Raw genomic sequence first — 18,861 nt, forward strand, 5'->3', positions numbered from 1 at the left:
CATCGAAATACAACAGACAATTTGAGACTGTTAGAAAAAGCGATGTAATCTTGTGAAAATATAAGAGCCAAAGAATTGGCGCATCGCATTGATAAATATTTTAACATTGACCTGTAATAACTTAGGAATATAGTTCACAATATCTCGAGGAGTTCTTCTCAGTTTAAGAATAAAGGCTAAAACCAAAAAAGTTGCATAAAACATTTTACTGAATAGAAGTCCTAGATAAATAAAACAGAACGGGCATAGCCCGAAACGTTCTGTTTTATTTATCTAGGACTTCTATTCAGTAAAATGTTTTATGCAACTTTTTTGGTTTTAGCCTTTATTCTTAAACTTAGGAATATATTATAAATGTTAGAAAGACTTTGGTACGTAGTTGAATATAAGAACGAAACTAAGGTTAGTTGTTATTATTAAATATGGGTCAGAATGTACAAACATATGTCTGAATTCACGGTCGTCAGTTATGACGCGCAGAGCAAGCAGAGAATTGAGGTCGGCCATTGATGTGTTCTAGGAAGCAATCTTCCTAGACGCCAGCAGCACAAAGACTTCAGTGTTCTTCTGGGGCCTGCGGGGGCAGTCGTGGTTTTGTACCGCAGAGACTTGCGCAGTGTGGTGACGTGACAACTTGAGTGTGTGAAACGTGTTTGCGCCTAACTTGAGAAATCAAAATAAATTATTTCAGAAAATGAATAAATATGGAAACGTAAATTTAAAAATCAATCAATCTATTTGATAAATTTAAAAATCAATCGCTGAAAACTTAATTCGCCGACCGTAACTCTAGCTATCATGCCATTAGATACGAATAATATTGACAACTGTTAATGAATACGCAATTAAATTATTTCAGAAAATGAATGAATATAGAAATGTAAATTTAAAAATAAATCGCTGAAAACTCAATTCGCCGACCGTAAATCTAGCTATCATGCCATTAGATCCGAATAATATTGACAACTGTTAATGAATACGCAATCGAATAAAGATCTTGCAATTCCCACCGTAATATGCGCCGCTAAATTTATGATTTTCAATTTGGGAAAGTGATGTTCAATTCATCAGTCAGGGGCAACGATGCGAATCATTGCGAATCATTCTTAACACATGCCAAATTCTTAAATCAATAATGATAACAGAATACCAATTGCTATAAGAGAATAGTCGTGCAAAAATCTTAAGAAGTGTATTTTTTTTTCTACTAGATTATTCACTGATGTTACTTGCTACTTAGCATAAAAATCCAATAATACGTCAACTTCAGGTAGAAATTCCTCTCAGCTTGGCTTATGTACCAAGCGACAAGACACTCCAATATAGACAATAAATCAGTCGAGCTGCCGAGACATGTCTTGTGCGCACTCAATTTCTTTGAGTTTTCTACGACAATATTTCTATAACCAATCAAGGGAAGGAAACCTCATTCACAAAGCATGGATGAGAAATGAAAAACACAAGTCTTGTATAGATGACTTGATCGATGGCGTGCAATTCTTAATTACTAGCAGAATATACTAGCAATAGTCTCACACACTCCAAGCTAATGGGATGGGCACTCAGTAGTGTGCACAGGAGCCGGGAACTTATAATGTCGAGATATCGAAATTTGATCACGCCCTTAACTAAACAGGTTCTTTACAGCAAATGAATTTTTGTACAAGTTAAACAAGAAGGAATAATTGAACACCATGAAAATATCAATTGTTTTAGCATTATTGGTTTCCCTGTCGTTGGCGAGGGAGCTGAACTCTCGTTTGGGCCCTCAAGACCACGCACAGCTTCACGACCTGCGCCTGAGCAGACTCAAGCGATGGAGCTTCTGGCCTTTCTCGGTACGAAGTTCTTAAGCAACATTAGGGGTGTCTCTGACATTTCAACAAAGTGTCAGATAAGTGAAATCAAACATTTTTGGGACACAAAAAAATGAACATCTTAGAAATATGCTGCATGAACAAGCAAAGGTTATCCATTGTGTTCCAGGAGCCGAAACTTTATGAACAATGTTCTGAAAGTTTGTCTTAAACATCTATATTATAAATATAATATTCCATAGTATCAATGTAGTTGTCTATATGTGTATTTTCCGTTTTTTCCAGAGGAACACACAAACAACAACGACTAGCACAAGTACAACGACCACGACTGCACGCAGCATCGTCATATCCCGAGAGACAACAATGGTGGCTCCGATACTAGAGGCAGATAAGCAGCGAGAAACACCACCGAGAGGATTTTGGAGTTCGTTCAATCCCGTTCAAGGGATCAGTAATTTAGTCAGAAGAGGCTATGACAAATTTAAAAATTCGACAATGGGCCAAGCGATTCGTAATTCAACGATTGGCCGCGCAATTCGCCAAGGAACGAACGCAACAAGGCAGGGAATAGTCGTCATTGGGAGGAGGGTCAGCGACGCTGTGCGATCAGGATACAGAAAAATAAGAAGAAAACTCACAGGCGAGCAGAAGTACGAATATTTCGTTGACAAAGTAAGGGACGGGGTAACGAGAGGTGATAAGGACGCGATCGCAATGCTGGAAAGACTCGGTATTAACGTAACGTACAGCAATACTTCCGGTGTGTCGACGTCAGTGAGAAGAGATCTCCCAACAATAAATGAGATCCTCGAGAAAGAAGGGATGCTGAACCCAAATGTTACAATTACAGGTGTGATAACAAGTCCAGCAACTGAGACGCCAGCTGATCGTGTTACCAGTCCACCTAAGTCAGTGGAATCCACGGGATTGATCGGTACGATCGAAGCACCGTTAGTAGAAGGGGACACTTCCCTCGAGAATCATAACCTGAATTTCACAGACGCAGATGAACATTCTTCGTCAACTGCCATTATGGATAATATCGCACCCACACATGCAACTATCGGAACCTCTACATTTATTAGTTCGATAAACAGGGCCTTAGAGACAACATCTAGCGGAAATGAAATTGACCTGACAGAGAAGAATGGCGAGGGGAGGAATCGGAGTGCGGAGGAATCGGAGGAAGGCTGCACCGAAGAAAAAAAGGAATCGGAGGAAGGCAGTACTGAAGAAAAGAAGGAATCAGCGGAGGATAACAGTACCGAAGAAAAGAAGGAATCGGAGGATAACAGTACCGAAGAGAAGAAGGAACCGGAGGAGGATAACAATACCGAAGAAAAGAGGGAATCGGCGGAGGATAACAGTACCGAAGAAAAGAAGGAACCGGAGGAGGATAACAGTACTGAAGAAAAGAAGGAACCGGAGGAGGATAACAGTACTGAAGAAAAGAAGGAACCGGAGGAGGATAACAGTACCGAAGAAAAGAAGGAATCGGCGGAGGATAACAGTACCGAAGAAAAGAAGGAATCGGCGGAGGATAACAGTACCGAAGAAAAGAAGGAATCGGAGGAAGAAAAGGATCCGGAAATAAATTATTCCACAATATTAACTAGTGTTATTGTAACGCCGTCTACAGCTCCATCAGCTCAGTCCACCACAATACGCCCAACTACCACCACAACAACTCCCTCTACCACAACTCCAACCACCACCACAACAACTCTCTCTACCACCACAACAACTCCCTCTACCACAACTCCAACCACCAACACAGCAACTCCCTCTACCACAACCTCAACTCCCTCGACCACCACAACTCCCTCAACCACCACAACAACTCCAACCACCACAACAACTCCAACCACCACAACAACTCCAACCACCACAACTTCCTCTACCACCACAACTTCCTCTATCACCACAACTTCCTCTACCACAACCACAACTTCCTCCACCACCACCACAATTCCCTCTACCACAGCTCGCTCCACTACCCCTTCCGTCATCACAACACTCAAGACCACAACGAAGCCCCTAACATCCACCCCCTCTGGAGACGATGTCGATATACTCCCACTCCCGGGCACGGAAGGCAGTGGGGCTCTTCCGAGCTCCCCAAATGAAGAGAAAAAAGATGATTTCCCAGACCCATTTGGTGCCCCACGAGGCGGGGACGGTGCTTTCCCCAACCCATTTGCAGCCCCGACAAACGAAGAAGACTTTCCTGACATATTCAACAACAAAGTAAGAGATCGTCTCAGGGCCATCTATGAGCGAGGCGACTTCAGTCATGACGACCTCAAGAATGCATTCAATTTTGACCCCAATGACGCTTATCATTACTATTACGACTACACTGATACTAAGTAACTACTTGCAGCGTGAAACTTAAAAATATTTATGTATATGTAATGTATAACCTATTTACTCTATAGCACTTCTGATAATGCATATTTTTAACGCTGGCGCACGAGTCCTATTTGATAAGCAATGTGATAGCAATTATGTGTTATCTTTAACAATTCAGATTAATGTGGCAAAAGACTTTCGTAACATGAAAATAGATAAAAAGAAAGCAGATTCATGGAATATTGAAGTGTTCGAAGATGGAGTGAATTCTCAATGTTTATGAATCTGAAAAAAAAAACGTAGTTACTACTGTCCCAAGCTAAGACCCAAAATACACGTGGTTTGCACGACTGGCAGATGTCATGTGCATCTATTAAATGTTGTTTTTCTTTTGTGAGTTGAGAAGTAAAAAGCATCTATTGGATTCGATTATTTTTTATCATACAATTTCTGGCAGCGATAACAGCGTAAAGCTTTAAACAAATGATAAGCTTTTTAAGGTTTATTTTAACTACTCGGTGAATATTTGACGAGTTAAAACTTTAGTCACGATCAACTGAATAACAAAACTGGAGTCTAGAGGGAGAAAAACACTGTCGGTTTAAATGAGCAACAATCCATCAACTCAACATTTGCACAAACTAACTAATTTTACTGAGAACAAATCGAGCAGTAAACTTCGCAATCTCCTATAAATTTAAAAACTAGGCTTACAATAAAGGCATATCTGTCAACTATATCCTTGAGTAACGGCGTACCTCTGTTAATGGTCATCGTGCATCGGCAATGAGCCTGACCAACAATACAAGCAAGTGCAATTTATTGATAGTCACAGCCAGCCTTGAGCATTGGAATACGGAAGAAAATGTATCCATAGAGGCGTCACAAGTCGAGATCAAGAATCAGAATTGTTCAAGGAAGAGGTCGACTTAAATACTTGAAATATTAGCCTCACAAAAATGCTAGCGGCTATACAATACAATGCACACAATAGCGCTAACATCGCCCACTTCTTTGCATCAGGTTCATATAATGAACGAAAGAAGAATATCCGCGAGACAGATTAAAAGCTTAGGACTCTCAATTCGCAAACTAAAGTGAAGACAGACACCTGAAATTCAAACTGTAGAAGGCTCATTGCTCTTGCTTCTTTACTCTGTCATTGGACACATTCGCCTTCTCAGCAATGATAAGTTACAGTACCTAGTAAATTTCAATCAGCAACTAAATAATTTTATAATCACCTCGCTGAATAACAAATGTGCCGTACATCACAGGGTATCATTGACACATTCGCCTTCTCAGCAATGATAAGTTACAGTACCTAGTAAATTTCAATCACCAACTAAATAATTTTATAATCACCCCGCTGAATAACAGATGTGCGGTATATCTTAGTGTATCATTGACACATTCGCCTTCTCAGCAATGATAAGTTACAGTACCTAGTAAATTTCAATCACCAACTAAATAATTTTACAATCACCTCGCTGAATAACCAATGTGCGGTATATCTTAGTGTATCATCTCTCGGCCAGAATGTGGCTCGGGCCCCGAGGTAAGCGCTCAGCTCTGCGTTGGCTACAGCAGGACATATGGGAACCGGGGAAAACTGGCATTCCTCTTCGCTTTTCTATGAGCATCGCCTTGAAATTTCTGAGGACGAAGAAACGTCAGAAGAGTCTAAATAACAAACATTTCGGTAATTAATTCAAATAAGAACTTGCGTAACAAAAACAAGAGCTTTATTAAAGTTAAAATACTGTGGGAGAGGCTAGACCGCGGGCCCTAAATCGAGAAATAATTCGCGTTGGAAAAAATTGATTGATCCACAGGGTAGAGAATGACTGAATCGGGCGCTGGAGATTGCCAGTAAGACGTTTGAAAATATCTTAGACGTCCAGGTTAATGATAGAAAAACCGTGCTTAACAGTTTGTCATTACTTCAATAATTTGTGTATTGTAAATTGGTGTGTAAATTTTTAGATAGTTTTCATGAGAAGCGTAGATTTATTCAGCACGATAGTGCCAAAAATATTACTTTGACATTTGACATTGGAAACAATATAATATAATAATTTCGAATTACACGTTAATATCGTAATAACTCGAGTTGAAGAGATTATAAATAAGAATTCCAGCATGTATAGATAGTTAGAGCTACTCACCCCATACGTAAGTCTTTGTAATAAATGGTGCCATAGCTCACACAAACTCCGGAACAAAAGTCGCATCCAATAAAGTACATAAGACGTCTCCGCAGAGTGCTGGGCAAATCCTTCGTCAAGTGGTGCAGGTATTCCGGATCTCTGTGCTTGCTGAAATTGTGATTAAAAAAATGTGTGATATCAATTCTAAAAAAAATAATGTGAAATCTTTTTTTTTATACAACATAGGCGATATTTTTCACAACAATATAATGATGTATTTTCTGTATCACAAACGTCTTGCACTACACTAAATTTATAGTTTTACTAAAAAAATCAATTCAGGAGTACTTGAAAATGCAATTTTTTTATATGGCCAAGTCCATCTCTGAAAAATTAACAAATTTATTACAGCATTACGCTCTTTTGCTTCGCAATTATTTAATATGGCTTCTTTTGGAAGACCTCTACATCTAGGACTATAATTTGCGATGTCATTCAAAACGCTAAAAAATTTATAAATTAATTCTACATGTATACATTTCAAATTCTAGCAATCTCCTTTTTCCAACATTCAAACATTCATAACAAAGAAAACAATACGCAAAGAAAATTAGAACAGAATTACATTAAATCGGGTCCAACCCATGGAATGACAGGGAATCTATGAACTGAATATAAATCAAATTTAGATGCTCGGCAGCTTCAAGGTAGCAGTTTTGACGCTAGAACTTCAGGCTAAAGCAATCAAACAAATGACAAGGAGCTTACCATCCCCACAACAATGTTCTTGCAAAGGTAGCAGTTATGACCCAAGAACTTCAGGCTAAAGCAATCAAACAAATGACAAGGAGCTTACCTTCCCCACAACTATGTTCTTGCAAAGGTAGCAGTTGTGACCCAAGAACTTCAGGCTAAAGCAATCAAACAAATGACAAGGAGCTTACCATCCCCACAACAATGTTCTTGCAGAGGTAGCAGTTATGACCGTAGAACTTCAGGCCAAAGCAATCAAACAAATGACAAGGAGCTTACCATCCCAACAATGTTCTTGCAGCCATCTCGGTGAGCGGCAACACAGGAGGACTGTTGCTGTAGTAAGGCTCATGAACATATTCGTGTGGCAAGATGTAGTCGAAACTTAAGCTCGTAAGTGGCATCTCTGATACCGCAAAAGGTAGTGAGGTCAGCGGGTTGTCCGATAAGTTGAGGTACCTGAACAAAATGTCATTTAACCGCTTGATATTTATGCCAGTTCAGCAACTCATGAAAAATTAACTCAATAGAAACTATCAGTAGAAGTAGGAAATTTTACACACGTATAAAGATTGATTCAGTGCAGAGAAATCAAACAAGGACCTAAAAAATTAATGGGGCTTTCGCCTGTATATCTAATTAAGAACATGTCTGCATAAGAGTTGTGTATTACCATAATAAATGAGTAATTTTAAGGTTAAATATCTTAAATGCAAAAGCGCAGAAAATTAACTTGAAACGATCAATCTACAAACACGCATGGGCAGAATTCTTTAAAGTATAAAAAGAATTGGATAGGTTAACAGGCGCACTAAAACCTCAATGGTATATAAAGACAACATAAAAAGAAATCAGATTTGTCATAAACGTACTGCAGGCTGGCTAGTCTTTTGATGGTGAGCGGGATGACCATGAGTTGGTTACTGCTCACGTCCAGCGTGAACAACTTGTTCAGCAAACACAAGCTGGCCGGCAGCAACACCAACTAGAACAATGTAAATGTTTTAACTGAATACAACAGTGTCCCTGTAATTGAATACAATAGTGTCCCTTCTCAAAGTTTACAATCAAGTATCGCGAATGCCCTATCTACCTCATGAGGTGTTCAGTAATATTCATAACGTGCGTTACTTGCTATAGCGCGGATTTTTGCGAGTCGTTTATTGCATGCGTAGAGCGTAATTTTAGGATATATTAATAAAGTAAATTCATCATAATTCAATTTCGGTTAGATCGTTTTCTGCTCGCAGTTTTCAATACGTAAAATCTCGTAGTACTCCTGAGTAAGCACTACGGTTTCTACAGTTTAACAACCTTTTGAATGAAGAATGTTTTTTGAATTTGAAGAATGTTTTTAATAACCTTCAATAAAAACATTCTTATCACGATTGGCTGCGTATAACTCACTTGATTGCGCGCCAAGTCGAGCTTCCTCAATGTGGCGTTGATTTTACCATCGAACAAATGTGCTGGCAACGAGGCGATCTTGTTGCCGGAGAGCACGAGCTCGGTGAGGGCGGCCATATCTGCGACAGTCCTGGGCACCTCGACTATGAGGTTGTCACTCAGATTCAGAATCTCCAGCCGACGCAGGCGCAAAATCCGTCCCTCCACCCGATTCAATTTGCACTCTGTCACCTGCGCACAAAAATATCTATAGTATTTGCTCCATTTTGCTTCGATTTGCACTCTGTCACCTGCACAAAAAAAAAATATCTATAGTATTTGCTTCATTTTGCTTCAATTTGCACTCTTCACCTGCACACAAAAACATCGATGGTATTTGCTCCATTTTGCAAACATTTTAATAAATAAATAACAGTTCATTTTGAAAACCGAAGTACTTGAAACGCAAAATTATTATTTGGATATTAATTATTTGAAATTATTCCTAGTAATGGGTAAAAATTGACTGAAAAGTTGAATTCTTACTTCAATCGTTCTGCACTATTTTACTTGCTTCAAGTGACTATGCACGCACACTGTCAAACATAAACCAAATATATACAGTGGGTGCAAAAAGTATCCGACACAAAGGAAAAACTTTATTATTTTGAACCTTAAATTTTACGAAACTGCAGTCACCAAGTAAACATTTAATTATATTGTTGCTTTGATATATTTGTATTAGCAATGTAAATTTACATAAGAATATTGTTTCTTCGTGTTATTTTGTTGTAAAAGCTTTAATTAAATAAACTTTTTCCTTGTGTCGGATACTTTTTACACCCGCTGTATATACAACCTATTACCTACTCGCCAGGTAACAAGCATTAACCAGTGTCACTCATCACGAAAACTGACACACTTGTGCTTATTTTTCGTCATGAATAAGGAAACAATGTCAAATTTGTACATTACCTGCGCAGTCTTGTTGTTGTTGGTGTGCACCTACGATCGACAATTCATTCACAAGATAGAACGTCAAGGCATGAAATTTGTACCCTTTTACCATTACCGACAAACATTTACATGTGTACTTTGTTCGTAATGTGATTAACAGTGAATGAAACAAAAAATATAACTCAGTAGGTACTCACTGCAGTGAGTGACAGAGAGCGCATTTTCTCGTCGACGAAAACTTGAGGTCACGGACGGACGGACAGACAGGTTAGCCAAATAACTCACGATTAACTGCTGGAGATGGGCCGGGAAAGCAGGCATTTTTGACACAACGGTTAGCCAAATAACTCACGATTAACTGCTGGAGATGGGCCGGGAAGGCAGTCTTGACTGGGTAGTCCTGCTGTGAAGTGATATTTAGGGATACTTCGGGCTTCGTGAGGTCTCTGGTTCTGATCGCCTCCACAGAAGATAGATTCTTTGGTACTTTTCCTCTCACACAAAGAGAAACTGAAGTAAAGAGTACATTAAAATTACGATAAAAAGATCCAAGTTCTCTGAAGCAATTTAATATCAGGAATAAAACTTTTTCATTATGTTGGGATGGTTAAAAAAATGGTTCTTTAAACGAGTTAACAAATTTCTCTCATTAAACTTAAGTAATTTCAAGAACACATTTCAGAGCAGAGGAAAAAGCTAAGTCAAGTATTTAATGTAAGGTTTATTTCAGTTAATTTTATGCTGGACACTAACTGGTTATCCTTCAGGAAGCTCATATTGAATGTTTTTTCTTCAAATTCAAGTTTTCAAATCTTCCCTTGGTAACAGTACCTACATATTGTTGTCAAGAGAAGATATACGGTACTAAATACCTATTTTGCACAATTGAATTAAGGACTCCTTCGTCGGTCCTATGACCTATTATATTATATATTATATTATATCTCTATTTATATATAACTTACGAATTTTGACGAATTTTTTGGCTTGTTCGGCATCAGTCTTGACGAGAAGGTCCAGGTTAGGATTTATTAGCCGTATTGTGAACTTGCCCTCTTCGATAAACTTGGAAAAAAGGTAACTGACGTTGTTCAAGATCTGCACGAGATAATACGGTTAATAGATTCGCTTGACAATATTCGCGAAGATAAAGTGCATTCATTATACTTAACTCCAGCACCGAATGGTGAAGTTTTAACGCATTCATTGCTCAACTCAAGCAACGAATGCTGAAGTTTTAAATCCGTGAGAAATTCGGGTTGATTGTAAATGCTCATGTATACATCATTGAATAAAATTTGTTTAATTAATCACATTTGAATACATGAACAATCCGAAGCAAAAATGTACAAATAACATAAATTTTGCGCATCGGATATCAAGTGTTTACCAAATATGTATGCATGGTCAGAGTAATTCATTGAAATATTAAAAAGCATACTGGAACTCGTATATTAAAAAAATTTGTGAGGACGGACTTAAGAACAGTTTAAATGATGTAAAAAACACTAACTTAGTGTTAGTCAGGGCTAAAGAATCAACAGCATATTTTATAAATTCATCCACTACACCGATACTTAAAACAGACTCTACTTGCAGTAGAGTAAGGTTATCAAATTGTATACGTTATGAGCGTTACAGTCGTATAAGAGTAATACCGCAGCCATGATTGTCACACACCTTATACTGGGTACCAAGTTTGTTAGCAGCGTTACAGTTGTACAAGTAATACCACAGCAATGATTATCACCAACCTTATACTGAGTACCAAGTTTGTTAGCAGCGTTACAGTTGTACAAGTAATACCACAGCCATGATTATCACCAACCTTATACTGGGTGCCAAGTTTGTTAGCAGCGTTACAGAGATGCAGGCACACGCTCTGGTCATTACCAGGCACGGCGCACGCGACACTCAAAGTCGATCGCACGGCGCGAGGCTGCCGACACGACACGGCTGCCGTGCCGCGATGTAGCGATGTCACTTCGCAGTTGATGCGCATCTTCCAACTTGAACGAGCAACAAATGTGATCATTCAACAGCGTCAACAAATGTGATTCTTCAACAGCGTCAACAAATGTGATTCTTCAACAGCGTCAACAAATGTGATTCTTCAATAGCGTCAACAAATGTGATTCTTCATGTCTGGGTATGGTAATACTTCTTATACTCTTAGTAATATGCAAGTATTATGGGTGATTATAAAAGTATTAATCGGTATTAATACTATTAATAGGGCGAGCTTGTAAAGACCGAAAATGACACGACTAATGTACAAAGTCTAAGGTCGCATTGATTAGGCAATATATCATTCCACCTCAGAACTTTTATTTACCGAGGTGTTGAGTTGAGGTAATTATGTCTTGACGCTTAAAATTTGTCCTGTCAGTTTAAAATTTGTTTACAGAAATCGATAATGGAATAAAACCAACACTTAAACTTAGAATGCAACACTAAAGTTATATATTAGGTAATGTTTTAAATCATAATTCAGAAGATATAAAGATAGGATCCGCTATAATGATATAGCGGATCCATTATACTCATATTATTTATTAAAAAATTGCGATTAATATTACAATTAAATAATTTGAAAAATAAAAGCCTACTATTAAGCAGTCTTAACGGATTTCTTGCCGTTTATTCCAAAGAAGCTCTCAATAATCTTGAACCCATTACTTACAGATTCAAGAACAATTTTGAATAGACGAAACAATTTGGCATAAGAGAAAATGCGAGTAAACCTGCGATGCAAAAACGTATGTTCTGAAAATGGCTCAGGAGCGCACTACTCACGTTTGTCAAGTGCGACGATCACTGCACTCTATAACTTTTCAATTAAATAATAAAAATTGTCCCTTTTTGCTTCAGAACGCAGTAAAACAATCTGCGTCAGCAAAAATCACGTTCAAGATACTGAACATAAATGGCTTTAGTCGTAACTCGCCCAACCTGAATCTTTGAAGAAATATTTGTTCATTATCCAAGTTAGCGGAGGATCCAAGTATGCAAAATTCGCGAGAATCCATTCACGGTGACACAGAGAAATACCTTTGCACGGAATAGTGAAGCTTGCATGGAATTGTGAAGCTTGACGCACTGAATAGTGAACCTAGACTAATGGAAAAATATCCCCGTAAATTACCTAAGCATTTAATGGGGTGAAATTTCTGTGGAAATTACGAGACAATTTCGCAAGTTATTTCGACAAGGAAACCCAGGGGCGTCACCCGCCTGTCCACAACACAAGTCGTTGACTGTTCACAAAATATTGAATACTTTGTAAAAAGTAGAATCATTGCAACTTGATGTCAGGAAAGGTCAGTTTAATGAAAGTTACTGCCAATGGCATCAATCAGGACCAAAAATAAAAACAATTATGATTCAGCTCTGAATGTAATTATTTTGCCTAATGATATCAACACTAAAATGTTCTTTATGTCAACACGTGATTTTATTGTAACTTCATATAATTCAACATGTGATATAATCAATGCAGCACGCTTTGCACGACGTTTGAAGCCAAGTCGAGATAAAGTTCAATTAAGGATGAAAGTTAAGTAAGTCAACGACCATAGCTGTAGTCCCAAGGTACCTATAGGTATAAACTTTCAAATTATTCACATCTAGCTGGGTAAAGATTCAAGATACAAATGAAGAACGTTTATACGAAAAAAATGATTACTCCATACGTTAAACAATTTTCTACCTAATATACATCATAAAAGAGTAGCATAAGGAGGCAGAGGAATATATAAACGCTGAATTTAGAATAAAATCCTACCCAACCATGACATCCACATCAGAATTTATTATGCAAATTACATAAAGGAAGTATAAATAGCATTCAATCAAAACGGGCTTTGGACTATCAGCTTGTTGCTTTAGAAATACAATCGACATACAATGTCATAGTGCTATTGTCAATTGTTTGTAGCCGTGTTTGTCATACGAATGACGATAGATCAACATGATTGTAAAAACGTGGATATTTGAATAAGTTTACACACGTGCGATTGATGACCAGAGAATTCGTTATTTCCACCAAAATTTCAATGTTTAATGCTTCTTCTAACTTGAAAATGAATGTTTGTTGCATTCGAAACGTCGTTAATAAAGAAAAACTACTTCCTGAAACTTGCCTTTTTATCTACCGCCATCTGAAGAAAAGTTCCACTCCCTGATAATATAAACCAACGAATTCTCTGGTCATCAATCGCACGTGTGTAAACAAGTAAATCCTGCCATCTAATAATAATTGGAATAAGTATAAATAAAATCCTCCGCAAAAAGCTTACGTAGTGTCGAAAAAGCATGAAGTGTCACAATTTCAGCATCTCATAGTGTGCCATCCTTCTTTCAGTTCAAATATTTAATGAACTTCATCGCAAGGTAACTTTTCAAAGCGTTGATTATCTAACCAGATTAGCAGCTTATTTTTCATGGCAAGAGGTCATCAAAAAGTATCATGTTTTGAAAGAATAAATTAAATATCAGACACTAGAATCCTGCGTTTCTTGGTCTCTTCTTGAGCCGACCTGTAGAAGGAGCAGAAGGACGCACGCCCAAAATAGAAGCGTATGGCGTCGATAAACCGGCTGAACTTTGCGTACTCCGTTGACTAGCAGAGTGCGTACTCTGTTGACTTTGCGTACTCCGCTCTGCAACGCTTGCAGAATATGGTGTTCTCAATTGAATTATTTGTGGCATATTCGCGATACTAGGAGTGCATGACTGACTATCTTGTCTTGCACCCAGTTGACTTTGAGTAATATTTGTCAGATCTTGGAAGTTTTGAGGAACATGTGTTGTAAACGGCGTCCTTGGATGACTGGGAAGTGTCGAAAGATACGGAGTTCTGGGAGCCTCCAAGGCAGCCGTAGCGTCTAGAAGCTCTTGGCTAACACCAGATTTAACGGTGCGTTTAGATGGTCGATCTGAATTTTTAGATAAACTAGTGCCAGAACTTCGGCTACTCGAACCTCCATCTGATGAACGAGATTTGACTTTATTCGTGTATTCTGACACGCCAAATTTTTTGCTGTAAGGAACGGAGCGATAGTATTGGACTTTGTTGTCCGGTGCAAATGCATCTAGATTTAATTCAGAGGCTTCATTGGGGTCAGGTAAAGGCCAATATTCCAATACCCGCAAGGCAACCATGTCTTTGCGAGATGAAATCCATTTGTGGCTCATACGCTCTACAGTGTTTGCATGGAAGTACTTCGATATTTTATCGTCCGCTTGATTTTCAGATGATGAGCGCATAAATTCTGTATCAATTTTGTAGTTAAAAGTAAGTTCATCAATCCACTTAAAAACACGATCTTCATTTGAGGTCTTTCTGGGTGCGTCGCTGTTCCTGTAGCTCTCAACGAAATTAGTTACGTCCCACACCGGAACGGAATCTAAATGCTGGCTTCCACCAGATGTACTGGTAATGACATTGCCGACAAATTTACGACTTGATTTATTAGGGGCAAACAAATCGTCAAGCTTTATTGTAGTTTTCTCGTAGTCTTTCAGGCGGCGAACTAGAGAACTAGTGTTTGTTAGAGTTGCCGTGGCAGAATCGCTGTCAATAAGACTGAACTTTTGTGAAAAAACATCACCTGCTTTGCTGGACAGGAAGACTGTGAAGCTTTTGCCGTCGCTTGAGCAAGCCGATCCAAGACCAGCATTGTCAAAGTTAAGAAGAGTATCTGAAACCCTATGGTCAAACCACAACCCTTTCTTGTGTGCATAATTTTTAACTGGAGTTGCAAAATCACTGTGATATATTAAAGAAGGAGATTTAATATAATTGTCAGGAGTCTCCCTCAAAATATCTAGGCCTTCAACCGAAGCAAAGGCAACTCTCTTCTCGAGATTGTTTGCCAACATCATAATGTCAATGTTGTGCATAGTTTGCAGAACGGAACGAGCAGGTCTCCCGAGGAGCATGTGATTGTACTTCATCACGGGTACACGGGAATTTCTCTCGTCCAAAAGAATGAGTTCGTCACACGTGACGACAAACATGTATGGACTACTCGACGAATGTTTCAAGTTGCAGATTTCGTCAATGTTCTTCTTGTTTGTACTACGGTACAAATCGAATAAACGGTCACATTTCTGCTTCCTAAAGTCACAGGAATAAATGCTAGTCTTGTTAGTGGCGATAGCAATGTTATCTTCATATGCAAATACCGCTGAACACCATTTACCGTCCAGACCTCTATTAATGTTGTCAGGAATCATCGATGACCATATGCATGGCTGCATTCTTTGACTATCATACAAGCTGATTCGTTGACTAACGTCGGTTTGTAACCATTTATCTCCATATTTCTGGCTTAGACAGGCGCTGGTTAAACTAACATCCGACTCTATTTTAATATTACAGAATTCTAGTTGGTCATCACAAACTTTGTGCAAGTCAACAAATTTTTGGGCTCTTGTTAGCAGCAGAGTTTCGTTCCTTACTTCAGCGCACTGCATATCATGAATTGCATTGTCTTTTCTAAAAGAAAGTTTTGGCCCAATAAGCTTTGTCTGCTCTTCAAGAAGACATGGCAGTTCATGAAGCACCACCACAGATCCTTCATTGGTATTCACAGCTTGAAATAACCTGACATCACCATTTTGGGAAGGCACGCACTGCAGCAAGTTACCCAGGTAAGAGCGATTATCAGCATATAGCTGAGATTCAGTGCAGCGTGTACGGCTTGGATACATCAATGAACTTCTAGGTATGAGAGCACTGCAGCATGGAGATGAACATGGATACTCTGACTGCCATGGCAAGGGACCAGCAAGCTTGCGAGTCACCACGAACGGCAACTCGTCTGAAACAAAATAAAATGGGATCTCAATACCATTAACTCCAAGTCAATAAATAATGTAATGCCCAAAGCTTGGAAACAACAAATGACAAAAAAATTCTTGCTCTGGCCACAAAAGGAGCAATCAAGGATCACAGATAAATCCATTTGTTTTAGCTTCTTACAATTTGTGATGTGTTTCTTGAAAGCCTTGTAGCTCAAGAAATTAAGTGCTTAGTAAAAAAAAACTCTTGTAAATGTGAATTTTGGGGCTACTGTGCCAAAGCCCATCATTAGGAAGAATATTTCTACAGATACCACAAATCATAGAAGAGAGTAAATGATTGACATCATAGAATAAATGGTAAAAGCTGGACCAATACAAATTCTTGCCATTTGCACATACAATGTGTAATATCCTTAATTACGAAGCTGGGACTAAATCCCGTGCAACACCAGTGGTAGAGGGCAGAGACCAGGGCAGGGAACACAAGTTTATTCAAGGCAGGTCTACACGAGAGTGACTCGTCGGTGAAGACGAGGCTTAGCTTAATGAACAATAGAAACAATAGAAAACGTCCTATCTAATATTTACAGGGCTAACATTAGTGAATGTTGAGCCAATAGACTTCAGTATACAACACAATGCCACACATGTTGAGAAAACATGGGATTTACGAGACTAGAATTTCCTCACATTTATTCCTATGGTCCTATGGCTGCTTGCTTTTCTTATCTCCACAGATTTCAACCAAATCAAATCTGCTGAAAGTAATCAACACAGCAACCCAATGCTCTAAATGTAAAGAAATAATTAAAAATTACTTTGTTCTATATTCAAGGAAGACAAAGAAGAATAACAGAAAGCCAGGGCATACTACCAATACGGTACTTCTAATTAAAGCTACCTTTTGCAACTCATTTTAGTTCCCTTGCATTATTATGTTCAATTATTAAAGAAATATGAAAGGTCTGAGGTGAGGAAGTGTATAAAAATATTTATCACAAAAGAGGAAGTATATAAATTCACAGAAAAGGTTTTCTGTGATAAGGTTAGAAGATTGATACAACTCTAGCAAGCTGTTGCTGACGCCACAACAGATGACAAAAGAAGTGGTAGAGGAACAAGATCAGGCACCAAAGAAGGATCAATACAAAATATCTGAATTAGCCAATCAATGGAGGGTGCAGAATAGACATTCAAATCAACCACACCAAATGATGATTACCTATTCTCAACAGAACGCATTAATTTGAAATCAAACCTTATGGAGCCTCAATACAGAGGGTTCCTTATGTTGATGGAAGTATGTACAATATTAAATTCAATAGAAGTGATTACTTAGATTGCAGATGTTACAAAAGAAGTGGATGATATGCAGGCTAAAAACTTCTATTTGGAAGGCATTATACATCACTAACCTAACAAGCTAGAGGAATGGTAGGCTTGTAGCTGTGATTCTACGTATCTCAGTAAAGTGGCCTCAAGAGTTGTACTGTTGCCTCCAACAAGCTAGTCCCTATCCACTCAAACAGAATAACTTGACTAACAACTGTAGGAGCAGCAACAGAAGTGTTCATTAACCAGTACATTCAACAAAGTCATGAGCTAATGACTCAAGTCAGAGCCACAGCCACCACTACAGCAACACCATTACTTTCTCATGCACCAATGTCCATTTTGAACACACTCCAAAGTGAAAATAATTATGATACATCAATGACTGTTTCACTATCAGGAGCTATCACGGGGCCCCATCTTCCACTGGCATTGTAGTAGTTCAATATGCAATAATAATGCAGTGTAACACAGCACAATGTCATCACAGGAATGTTTGTCATACAATAATCAATTGAAGAGGAACTGCATTTGAAATGCCAAAAAATACAATTTTAAATAAAATAAGTACCCATTTTACTTCTCCTGTTTGTATAACTATGCTAGCAGAGTACCTAGCTATTCCAACTAATATGTCTGTTACTTAATTTTAATACACAAACAAAACATTTTGGCACATCACTTTTGACAGTTATGAAAAATAAGTCAAAAGAAGCAAAAAAATATTATCCTTTCTGGAATACTAAATACCCAGCTACTAACAATAGCAAGTAGGGTAGTCAACCATTAGCTTCATAACTCAATCGCTTATTGGGTCATGCTGTAGGTGTAAAACTTTTAACATAATGGCTGTCAATGAAATGAAAAATAATACAACTTACCTGTGTTCTTATTATTTTTTTTCGATGATGCACTATGATATCCAATGACGGGGGCTGAATTACAGGTATCCGGAAGAGGTGCATATTTGTCAAAGGTGAAGACCCTTGATGAAGCAAGTGAAACAGTAGGAGCTGCAGGTAGCTCAACAGTTTTATCCATCTTACTACGTATTTCAGGTCAAAAGGAGATTTCTGAAAATATTCCTTTTGCATGAGTAACAATATTTTTAGGATACAAAATTAGAAAACATACCATCAAACATGGTAATAAGGGATGGGCGGGGTAAATTGGGACACGCGGCCCATATTTTGTAGAAATGTTGTAGTAGCTAAATTGATGAAAATATTGCAAAACTAAAAATAGTGGCATAAACTTCAACGTTTTTACTATCTATTATGTATAAAACTAGCTAAGAAATC

The 18,861-nt window shown here is 38.2% G+C and overlaps 3 protein-coding genes across 8 annotated transcripts; 1 reads left to right on the top strand and 2 right to left on the bottom strand.

The window, feature by feature from the left end:
• Positions 1-354: 354 nt before the first annotated feature.
• Positions 355-12,764, bottom strand: LOC108668546 (leucine-rich repeat and death domain-containing protein 1). Of its 6 annotated transcripts, none has more exons than XM_018155782.2 (9): positions 11,247-11,843; positions 10,384-10,516; positions 9,771-9,928; positions 8,483-8,713; positions 7,948-8,060; positions 7,355-7,534; positions 6,341-6,490; positions 5,659-5,828; positions 355-659 (listed from the first exon to the last, which is right to left on the bottom strand). In XM_018155782.2, the coding sequence occupies exons 1-8, from the start codon at positions 11,451-11,453 to the stop codon at positions 5,696-5,698; spliced, it is 1,305 nt and encodes a 434-aa protein (XP_018011271.1). In that variant the 5' UTR covers positions 11,454-11,843; the 3' UTR covers positions 355-659; positions 5,659-5,695. The 6 variants fall into 6 exon arrangements, with proteins under 6 accessions (XP_018011271.1, XP_018011272.1, XP_047738459.1 ...); XM_018155783.2 differs by having other exon boundaries at positions 355-663; XM_047882503.1 differs by lacking the exon at positions 355-659 and adding an exon at positions 12,215-12,764 and having other exon boundaries at positions 4,456-5,828; positions 11,247-11,427.
• On the top strand, positions 1,615-4,596 carry LOC108668544 (flocculation protein FLO11). The gene is made up of 2 exons (XM_018155780.2): positions 1,615-1,838; positions 2,103-4,596. The coding sequence occupies exons 1-2, from the start codon at positions 1,695-1,697 to the stop codon at positions 4,191-4,193; spliced, it is 2,235 nt and encodes a 744-aa protein (XP_018011269.1). The 5' UTR covers positions 1,615-1,694; the 3' UTR covers positions 4,194-4,596.
• Positions 12,765-13,677: 913 nt separating the features above from the next.
• LOC108668527 lies at positions 13,678-18,657 on the bottom strand. Its single transcript, XM_018155762.2, has 2 exons — positions 18,442-18,657; positions 13,678-16,245 (listed from the first exon to the last, which is right to left on the bottom strand). The coding sequence occupies exons 1-2, from the start codon at positions 18,599-18,601 to the stop codon at positions 13,919-13,921; spliced, it is 2,487 nt and encodes an 828-aa protein (XP_018011251.1). The 5' UTR covers positions 18,602-18,657; the 3' UTR covers positions 13,678-13,918.
• Between the last annotated feature and the right edge of the window lie 204 nt (positions 18,658-18,861).

This window comes from Hyalella azteca, unplaced genomic scaffold, assembly GCF_000764305.2.
Source record: "Hyalella azteca isolate HAZT.00-mixed unplaced genomic scaffold, Hazt_2.0.2 contig10616, whole genome shotgun sequence".
Classification (NCBI taxonomy): domain Eukaryota; kingdom Metazoa; phylum Arthropoda; class Malacostraca; order Amphipoda; family Hyalellidae; genus Hyalella; species Hyalella azteca.

Excerpts from the sequence above, each read along its gene's own strand:
- LOC108668544 (XM_018155780.2), top strand. The coding sequence starts at position 1,695 with ATGAAAATATCAATTGTTTTAGCATTATTGGTTTCCCTGTCGTTGGCG. Across the intron at positions 1,839-2,102 it reads GGAGCTTCTGGCCTTTCTCG|AGGAACACACAAACAACAAC; the intron begins GTACGAAGTTCT and ends CGTTTTTTCCAG.
- LOC108668546 (XM_018155782.2), bottom strand. The coding sequence starts at position 11,453 with ATGATCACATTTGTTGCTCGTTCAAGTTGGAAGATGCGCATCAACTGC. Across the intron at positions 8,714-9,770 it reads CCCATCTCCAGCAGTTAATC|GTGACAGAGTGCAAATTGAA; the intron begins GTGAGTTATTTG and ends TTTTGTGCGCAG. Across the intron at positions 7,535-7,947 it reads AAAAGACTAGCCAGCCTGCA|GTACCTCAACTTATCGGACA; the intron begins GTACGTTTATGA and ends CATTTTGTTCAG.
- LOC108668527 (XM_018155762.2), bottom strand. The coding sequence starts at position 18,601 with ATGGATAAAACTGTTGAGCTACCTGCAGCTCCTACTGTTTCACTTGCT. Across the intron at positions 16,246-18,441 it reads AAAAAATAATAAGAACACAG|ACGAGTTGCCGTTCGTGGTG; the intron begins GTAAGTTGTATT and ends ATTTTGTTTCAG.